The sequence below is a fragment of the Nanorana parkeri genome, unplaced genomic scaffold (assembly GCF_000935625.1).
Source record: "Nanorana parkeri isolate BGI_ZX_2015 unplaced genomic scaffold, ASM93562v1 scaffold1199, whole genome shotgun sequence".
Taxonomy (NCBI): domain Eukaryota; kingdom Metazoa; phylum Chordata; class Amphibia; order Anura; family Dicroglossidae; genus Nanorana; species Nanorana parkeri.
In genome coordinates this window covers 38130-48107 of record NW_017307467.1, presented here as the reverse complement: position 1 = coordinate 48107, position 9978 = coordinate 38130, and the positions used below count along the sequence as shown (strand labels likewise).

The window sequence follows — 9978 nt, the reverse complement described above, 5'->3', positions numbered from 1 at the left end:
CTTGCCTAGGGCAGCCCCAAACCAGAATACACCACTGCATACAACTACTGATTTGCTCCTGTTGCTTCTTCCTTCTTCTACCAGGGTGAGCTTTACCCTACAGGGGACTGCAATAGGCTGTTACCAAATTGTAAAATTTAGGTCCCATTGAAAAAATAAAAACACATTTAATGATCCACTTTAATGAGTGCCACTTTAATGAGTGTCACTTTAAAGAAAGGACCAGGCATACCAAGTGGAATAAAAACATAAAATCAAACATTTATTGAACCCTGTTAACCTCATTTTGTTGTGTATATTTCTGTAAGTATTTAAAAACCCGTAAAAATAAAAAACGGATGGTTAGAAATATTTTAAGATAAATTTAAAGGAAAAAAAACGAAATTACACAATCAGGCTTGAAGGTTCACTGCCTTCCAAATGCATCTTAGGTAACTAATGTCATTGTGCTACTCTGCACAGCTCTCCTCCTCAATTTTAAAGAAGATCTTGCACTTAAAAGGAGAACTATGAGGTGAGTGAAAGTCACTCATCCTCATAGTTCGAGCTGATGTGTGACAATGAAACTGTCACACGTCGGCTCAAAAGATCGGGAAGTGAGTGAACACATACCGTCGCTCGCTCACTTCTCGATCGTCTCCCTGCAGAGAGCCGTGACAGTCAGTCACGGCTCCCTGCAGGGATTCCTCCCCTCTGCGATCCTCCAGTGCTGACTGGCGGAACTGACGGGGGAGGGGGAGGGTACAGCTGGCTCTGCCTCTAGATCTCAGAGCCAGCTGTCACTCACGCAGCTGGGTGGATCCAGGCAGCATTGTCGGGATCCGTCCTGGCTGCAGCTCGCGATATACTGAGTGGACGCTAGTATATGTCCTCCGTGACCCTTAAGAGAACTATGGGGAAAAACACTTACCCCATTTAGCCCAAGGTATGATTTTACAGGAAACAGTTTTGATAAAATTCTGCCTCCCCTGACTGCATCAGCTTCTATTTATTTCCTCTGTTGAAATCCATGTATAAATGAGCACAAAGAAGTGAGCCTGTTGTTGGTAATCAAGCAGCAGTCTCTGTATTGTGATTGGTCATGTTGTACAGTTTCCTCTTCTGGCCTCAGAACTCATAATGCTGCACAAAGAATGCGTTTTACCAACTTTAAATGTATTACATTTAATTATAGACAACCTGAAAATGTTACTTTTCTCATTAGCACAACTTTCATTAAAATGGGGCAGAGACCAGAACGCACCCATACAGAGAAACACAATTATAATACAATAGTGGCCTACTTTATGAGGTTTTCCAGGACGAAGACAAATGCAGTTTCCACTGTCACATCACAGCTGCTCTCAGGCATTAGGCACAGGAGCGAGGCTTTCAGCAGTAGATTACTTTTTCCTACTTCACTGTAGATTTGCGAGGTATTTGATACTAATGGACCGCATTACGTATATAAACGGTGCGGTCCTGAAGCGCTTATACCAAGATCACAACTGCTGCAGCACCCATGATCCTGGGACTGTTCTTTGCAGTCGGCTTTCATATCCAAGTGCTCAAGCGGCCCAATAAACTTGTATGCAGCTGAGGAGTGATGGCAATACATTTAAGGGTTAAATTGGGTGTGTTATGTTGGGTTTGCATTATAAATAAGAAATTGCTTCAGAGGAGAAATGGTTAAATACATAATTGTCAAATAAAAAGGTATATGTTCTGAAAATAAACATCCGATGTAATCTTATGGGTAGAGAGAGAATGATATACTATATACAGGGGTAATGGCATATGTTATTAGAGCTGCAGCTAACGATTATTTTCAAAATCGGTTAGCCGATTATTAAGTTCGATTAATCGGTTAATCGGATAAAAAATAAAATACATTTTTAAAAATGGCTCCAGTGATGGGACTACTAGTTTGTATTGAGATTGCAGTCCATCACAGGAGCAAGCTTGGAGCGGTGGAAGTAAAAAAGAAAAAAAAAAGTGTGGTGTGCAATATAGTGAAATGGAAAGTGTCAAATTATACAGAAATGAATGCAGAATGGCACCGGCTATAGAGGACTACAAATCCCAGCAATAGTACATTATAGCTGGTGGTATTCTGCAGTGCGCTGTATAATGTACTATTGCTGGGTTTTGTAGTCCTCTATACAGCACAATGCAGAAAACCACCAGCTATAGAGGACTACAAAACCCAGCAATAGTACATTATAGCTGGCGGTATTCTGCATTGCGCTGTACTATTGCTGGGTTTTGTAGTCCTCTCTAGCTAGTGGTATTCGGCTTTGCACCACTGTATAATGTACTATTGCTGGGATTTGTTGTACTCTATAGCTGGCAGCATTCTTCGGGCGGGTCTGGCAGCGGCGAGCGTAAGGTGGGGAGGAAGTGTGGCGCACACCGTGTGTGGAGCCGTGAACAGGGCCAACCAATCAGAAGCCGATTAATCGATGATTGAAAAAGTTGACAACTTTTTCAATCATCGATTATAATCGATTAGTTGTTGCAGCCCTATATGTTATTACTTATACACAGTTAGGGTTCATTGAACACGTGATTCAGGTTACACTTACATCATTTCCATGTTTCTGAAGGAATTCTATTTCTTGTTGTGTGAAGGTGGTCATAGAGATTGACTTCACTCTGTGGGGTGGGTTCAAACCGCGCCTAAAAAGGTAACAAACGAAAGGAATATTAAAAAAAAGCTAAACAGCAAAATGATTACATACAGCAATTAGTATATTTACAGGACTATACCTTTGATTACTGGGGTTTCCCTATTATTATCCCAATTCTATTGTGCACAGACTGACAGGCCCACTCATGCCGACAAATGCACATCATGGGAAGATCAAAATGTTGCCCGACAGAATAGGCAGGGAGGTTTAAAGCTACGGAAGTCTGAACCAAAGAAGTCAGTTTACACTTGAATAAATTTTGGGCTTATGGTATTTAGTACAACAGAACTGTAATCCTTTAAAAAAAACTGATCACCAAACATCGTGCTTGGATGTGTAGCAGTTCATTAGTTTGACAAAAGTAAATTATTTCTAGAGCCCATTGGTCTCAGGATTCATATGATATAAAACAAAAAAAGACCAGAAGAAGCCATGTCGGCTAATTATTGCCAGGGTGTTCCTGTACAATGCAGTAACCTTCCTGTAGGAACACAAACATGAATAAAGTGTATGACCAAACCTACACTGGCCCCAGATTCCCCCAGATAAATAGTTACATGTTCCTGGTCAGATCTTTAGTACCCATCAAGTCACTTTCCTGCATTAAGCAGGCAGTATCAACTCCCTCCATGCATGCATGTTCCAAGTCAAAGACTCACTAGGTAGCCCTGCAGCCTGCATCTTACAAACGCCACAGCAAGGACAGCATTCCATTCCAGCATTCTATGGGAAAATATCCCAGTTGACATGAAATAGGTTCCAAATACCATTCGCACTCCTATGGTCTTACAGCATAAAAGTATCTGTGGTGCTCAAGGTGACTGCATTGATGGCGTCATGCAAACACTAGCAGTAAATAAACAACTGTGTCCCTCTGATGAAGGATCCCTGTGATGACCCGAAACGTCAGCACCATATGACATGATGTGACATTCTTCACTGAATAAATATATCAATGAAATATTGATATTTGAATTTCAAAGTGTGTGCCAGTGAAATTCTTGTATTTACTGCTAGTTGACATAAAAAACACATCCTACAAAGAAAATTCCTAACCTTACAATATCTCCAGCCCCCTCTTTCATATACCTTATTATAGGTAACCCTCTATTCCTTGCTGCGGTGGAAGATAAAAACATTAAACAGGATCGCTCCATCTACGCTAAACAGCTGCAGCTATAATGGGCCCTGCTGGCTGTCAAAATACCTGAACAGTGTCTGCATCTGATTAGATACAGCCAACGTCCAGTTTACAATTTCCCGCCTGGCTACCTCGATTTTTTTCATTGAAGGCTGTCAGCGGGGGCTGGTAGACAGGGCCACCTATCACGAATAGGCAGCTTAACATAAGACAATGGCACATATGGACTGCGAGTGCTGTGCAAATAGCTACATTTTTAGCATCACTTCAACCAGCACACCATCATCTGAGCCCTCTGAATCTTTGAATCTCTCTGCACATACAATGGGCCCCTAAGGTATGCTCTGTCCCCCATATAGAAAATACAGAATACCCCCTTCTGAAGGATATACCCTTACATTCTTGAGCTCTTCGGAATTGGATTTAGGTGAACAAAGAGACAAAACTCTGTACCCAACACGTAAAATCCTCCATCTGTAAAAAAATATCCGGAACTGGGATAAAACATATTTTAAGATGGTAGAGAACCCCTATGTGTCTACATTATATCTACCCAGAGGTCCCCAATTGCTTCTCTTTACGGTCACAGGAGAGCATGTACTAACCTCCTCCTGTGACCCAAAGCTCAGTATATAGCAGGCTATTGCCCGCTATATACTGAGAGGACCACAGCCAGGATGGATCCCAACAATTGCATTGAGATCCACCCAGCTGGCTGATTGACAGGTGGCTCTGCCTATCTAGAGACCGAGCCAGCTGTAAAAAAAAACCTCCCCCATCCATTCCACCACTCAGTGCTGGAGGATCGGAGAGGGGGGAATCCCTGCGGGGAGCGGTGACCGACAGTCAACGCTCACTGCAGGGAGATGATCGGTAGGTGAGTGAGGGACGGCATGTGTTTGCTCACTTCCCAATCTATAGAGTTGCCGTGTGACAGTTTCATTGTCACAGGTCGGCTCTAACTAAGAGGATGAGTGGAAATCACTCACCTCATAGTTCTCCTTTAATATCTACCAAAACAGTTACTTTTAAGGCATGTCAATGTCAAGGCTGCCAGTATGTTTTGTTTTTTTAAGCTCTCAATCGAACTTCAAGCCGTCAATGGATGGTATCATAGCTGGTCACATGTGCAGCACCATGGCAATTGCAAACCAAATAGAGGCTAATATGGCACCTTCCTTGGCTGTAAGGGATAAGAGGTTGTAGTCCTGCTTTAAGAAGTTGTGAATCAGGCCTGCCTGTAAAGAAAGTTTTTGTATGACAAGTGACCTTCACTTGCTTGAGGAGTAATGGTGGATGAAGAATCACACTTCTAGGTGTGGAACTGCAGGACACCCTGATAATAATTAGCCAACATTGTGTACTCCTAGAATGAGATCCTAATAGGTTGGACTTGATGGACTAATGTCTTTATTCAACCTCAAATACTATGTAACATGGCTGCTTCTGCTGTAGAGTGCCAACTCTAGTCCAAAGTTTTACAGAATACAGTATTGCCAATGACCATCTGTTCTTCCTGCTGCACAATAATATTTCGAAAAATTATAAACAATCCATCCTGATCCATCTGGTCAACACAGTGAGTTCTTCCATCCCAACAATGAGCCTATAGATCCAAAGGGTTAACAATAAAATGTTCATGGAAGATTTGACCTTTGGAATCAAAAATACAACCGATTCTTTCCTCAGTATGTGGTACTACTGGAAGGTATTCCAACACTAGACGGAATACAAAGATGCCCTCTGCTCCCTTCGATACATACAGCACTAGGCATTGCACAACTGTTTACAACATACCCTAGTCCTGTCTCTAAATAATTTTACACTGATCCCCATTTTATTAACATTTATCACCTGCTTCCCCTACCTCCTCTTCCCATTCTCCATGCAACACAAAAGAATGCAGAAGAATTGTTTTCGCCATTGCTCTTTAATGAAGCGACACAACCCTAGAGTTTCAGTATCACAATGTTACTTTATTGCAGAGAACAGCTTTTGACTCAATATTGTACTCCATTGACATTGAATGGTTTCAATGTTACAGAAAGTCAAGACTCCGTTATCACATTATATATTCATTATGTCTGTTGGCTCTCTGTAGAGTCTTTGTATTCAGAGAATGACCTGCATTGTTTATTGTATGTTCTTGCTATTTCACCTTCTACAATACATGACTAACAGGGCCAACTGATCGGAAGCCGATTAATCGATTATTGAAAAAGTTGACAACTTTTCCAATAATCGATTATAATCGATTATGTCGATTAGTTGTTGCAGACCTAGACGAATGCACATAAAATAAATGAAATGCATCTTAAACAAATAGCACCTAGATGAGTTTGAGAATGGAGAATCATTGTCCTCAGCAGTTGAATGCTGAAAGGCACTTCCACATTCTCGGAGAGGTTTACCATGCAGATAAGTATGTGATACCTAACTGCCAACATGGCACCCTTATCTCAAACAATGTGTATTTAACAAGTTCTTAGAACTTGTTTCTTTTAAGTGTCCAGTGAAAGCTGTATTTTAGAGTAAATGACTCTTATAAATGCCTTGAGAACATATGTACTCACACAAATCTTTATGCTCATCCATGTAAAGGTTAAAGTGACATTAAACCCTCAGATTTTTTAACATAAAACAATACTGTAATGTGCGCCTTACTGTAATCCATGGTTGTTTCCCTTCTCTTCCTTTTAAATCTGTATCTGTTCTCATGCTGGGCAGAACTTCTGTTTTGCAGCAGACTGCCTTGTCTCAGGAATGGATACACGGTGTCTGTGTATAGATTTGTATAGGCTTGAAACCTGAGCCAGCACTACAGGAAGAGGCCCTGAGCTGCAAAGGGAAGTTCTGCACAAGCATGAGAAGACATGAGGATTTAAAAGAGCAGCAAAGAGAAGGGAAACAACCATGGATTACAGTAAGGCGCACATTACAGTATTGTTTTATGTTAAAAAATCTGAGGGTTTAATGTCACTTTAAGTGTACTAGAATGCAAGTCTTATCTGTCTTCCTGACCCTTTGTGGAACTGGCTAATCAGCAAATTTACCCAGTGCATGGAGTAAAATAGGGAGGTGGATCTCTTTCCTGTTGATACAACCTGTTCACAATGTTCCCCAATTCTGAACTTTTTGTTAACATGCACAGAAGGTTTACTGAATATTGTCTCTTTCTCCTAACCAGGCAAGAGGAGAAATATGACGTGACATGTTTGGCAAGGCTGGTTCTGCCCTTCACTCATGATGGAAAGACCTTTAGGCCTTGTTCACACCAAATGCAGACCAGATCCGGTCAGGTTTCTGCACACGCAGTGCAGTGGGTTGTGCCGCGTTTTGGATGCGTTTAGGGCCGGTTTTGGTAAAAAAAAAATAATTTAAGTTTAACATGGGCTTTCAAGCACTTGCATGCGTTTTTGATGCGTTTTAGATGCGTTCCAGACCAGGTAAAATAGGGCTTGCCGCATTTTTTTCATCTGGTCTGGATCTGGTCTGGATCCGCACGCTGCGATGTGAACTGGAGGTCAAAATACCATAGGAATACATTGGACGCAGTTTTGATCCAGTCTGCACCTGCTCTGGTCCGGATCTGCTCCACGATTGGTGTGAACAAGGCCTCAACCACACCGGTACTGCTAATTGGCCAAGTTGCAAATAACAGTGTGATAAATGTGACAGATGAGCAGTTGTATCCCCACTATTCTGTTCAGCGAGCAACACTAGATGAAGCTACCGCTACAAACAACGCCGGGCATGGGCGTCAAATAGCATGGGCATGAACTGTGCCTATCGCAATAAACAAATGTTTCAACCTGTGAGATTTTCACTATTACTTATATTTATTTCCTAAGAAAAAGCTATGGAGGGTCGCAAAACCCATCGTCTTCTGCATGACTTCTGAATTTAAAAAAACAAAACAAATAAAAACGTGCAAAATAAACCTGCAATTATTAAAGTGTCACTAAACTCAGGAGTTAAATCTTAAAAACACATTCAAGTACCTTAAGACCCCATTCACACCAGGGCGCCAGCGTTTCAGATGTTTTCTGTTCATGTGTAAGAGCTTTTTAAGGCATGTTTTCAGCCCGTTATCAGTTGCAAAAACACGTTAATCAGAGCGTTTCCATTGAAGTCTATGGAGCAAAACGACCTGATAAGCGCCGCAAAAGAATAATTTTTACACGCGATTCAGCGTGTTTGCATGAATGGTCCCCCTAGGACTACATTTGCATACGTTTCGGCATGGAAAAAAACACGCAACGAAACGCCCTGGTGTGAAAGGGGCTTAACTATTAACAATAGCGTATCTTATTTGTGTATCACTCAGCTGTAGATCCTCAAATCATCTCTGAATTGGTGCTGACACTGTCCTTCCTTCTGGAGGGTGGCTACTTTTGTTCCCCGTGGTCCCTGTGTGTGTTGTAAAGTAGCCACCGCTCCAAGCTCACTACTGTGATGTACTACAATCTCATGTTTAGTTTACTAATGGCAACCCGCAGATGCTGCAGTGCCGTCCGTCCGTTTTTTTACTACGGGCGGACGGCAAGAGGTTAAAAAAATAGTCAATCTTGGGAGCGAGCTTGGATCAGTGACTACTTTACAACACACACAGAGACCATGGGGAACAAAAGTAGCCCCCTCCAGAAGGAAGGACAGTGTCAGCACCAATTCAGGGATGATTTGAGGCTCTACAGCTGAGTGATCCTCAAACCATGTCACTATGAGGTGAGCGATTTCAACTCCTCCTCATAGTTAAAGCCTGTGACAAAGAAGCTGTCTTGATCGGGAACCGAGCGAACACATACCGTCGCTCGCTCACTTTCAAATCATCTCCCTGCAGAGAGCAGGGACCATCAGTCGTCGCTCCCCGCAGGGATTCTGCCCCATCCCCTCCCCTCTCCTCCAGTGCTGAGTGGAGGAATGGACGGGGGACAGGGCGGGCACACCTGGCTCTGTCTCTAGATAGGCAGAGCCTGCTGTCACTCACGCAGCTGGGTGGATCCCGACAATATTGTCGAGATCCATCCCGGCTGCCGCGCTCTCAGTATATCGCAGGCAATAGTCCGCTATATACTGAGCTTTGGGTCACAGGAGGCGGTTAGTACATGTCCTACCGTGCCCCTAAAGAGAACTATGGGGAAAAGCACTTACCCCATAGCTCTCTTTTAAAAGGTACATAAATGCATTGTTAAGATTAAGAGTCAAATACAAAACTACATGTGTGTTAGGAACACAGCACAGGAACAAAAGAAGAAATTTTTGCAACTAATTATCAAGCAGACAAAAAATCTTCTGCGTTCAAAAGCATAAGATAAAAGGGAAGTAAGTAGACAGAAGGCATCAGAGAGCACCAGACCGTATCCACAGGTTACATACAGATGCATCTTCTTTTTATAGAAGTAAAAATTGGAGGTTATGTTTAGCACATATGGGTTTATGATAAACGGAAAGCAGTTGTAGTGATCTGTGTATCAAGGTATTATAAGAACTTATAAGACACGTATAACTGACTACAAATAGTAAAGCTTTGTTATGATTACTGGAGTGTATCCCAATTACTCATCCAGTATAAGTCACCATTAAAACTGAACAGCACAATTATTTGACTCAACATCTTTTAATCTATAAATGAGCTTATTTACTTTCCTGTGTAATCCTACAATTTACTGCACAGGGACGAGAAAATTGATTCATTTCAGTTTTGCAGAAAATCCAACCAGGCCACCCACGTCTCTGACAGGAATATATGGAGAACTTTGAACTTTGGTTTCCGTGTGTTGGTCAGATACGTAGGTTGCTGGAAGCAAAGTCCATCCATCAAATGCAGTCTCTGCTCCTCTGTACACAATGCAGGTTCACCTAACAGCAGTTCCTCCCAATATTCCCCTTCATTACAAACTAGCACCAAGACTCATATCCTGATCTTTTTATAATAATTTACATATGAATATTTTAGATTTACATTTCCAGCCCACAATTGGAATTCTAGGCTCTTTTTGCCAGGCTGACCCAAGCTGCCTTGCTATTTACAGAAATCAATAACTGAAATTTACACACAAGACGGAATGGTTCAGGGAAAACAATGGAAGCTGCTCTGATCAATTGGGGCAAAAGGGAAATAGCACTAATAAAATAAAGCCCAACTCCTGGCACAATAACTTTTACTGA

The 9978-nt window shown here is 41.9% G+C and overlaps 1 protein-coding gene across 1 annotated transcript in view; it reads right to left on the bottom strand.

Annotated features, from left to right (window-relative positions):
- AGFG1 (ArfGAP with FG repeats 1) overlaps window positions 1-9978 on the bottom strand; it is an 81897-nt gene that overhangs the window by 48130 nt on the left and 23789 nt on the right. Inside the window, exon 2 of the mRNA XM_018568503.1 lies at window positions 2565-2658. Within this exon, the coding sequence (XP_018424005.1) occupies window positions 2565-2658 (94 nt within the window). The remainder of the gene's footprint in view (window positions 1-2564; window positions 2659-9978) is intronic.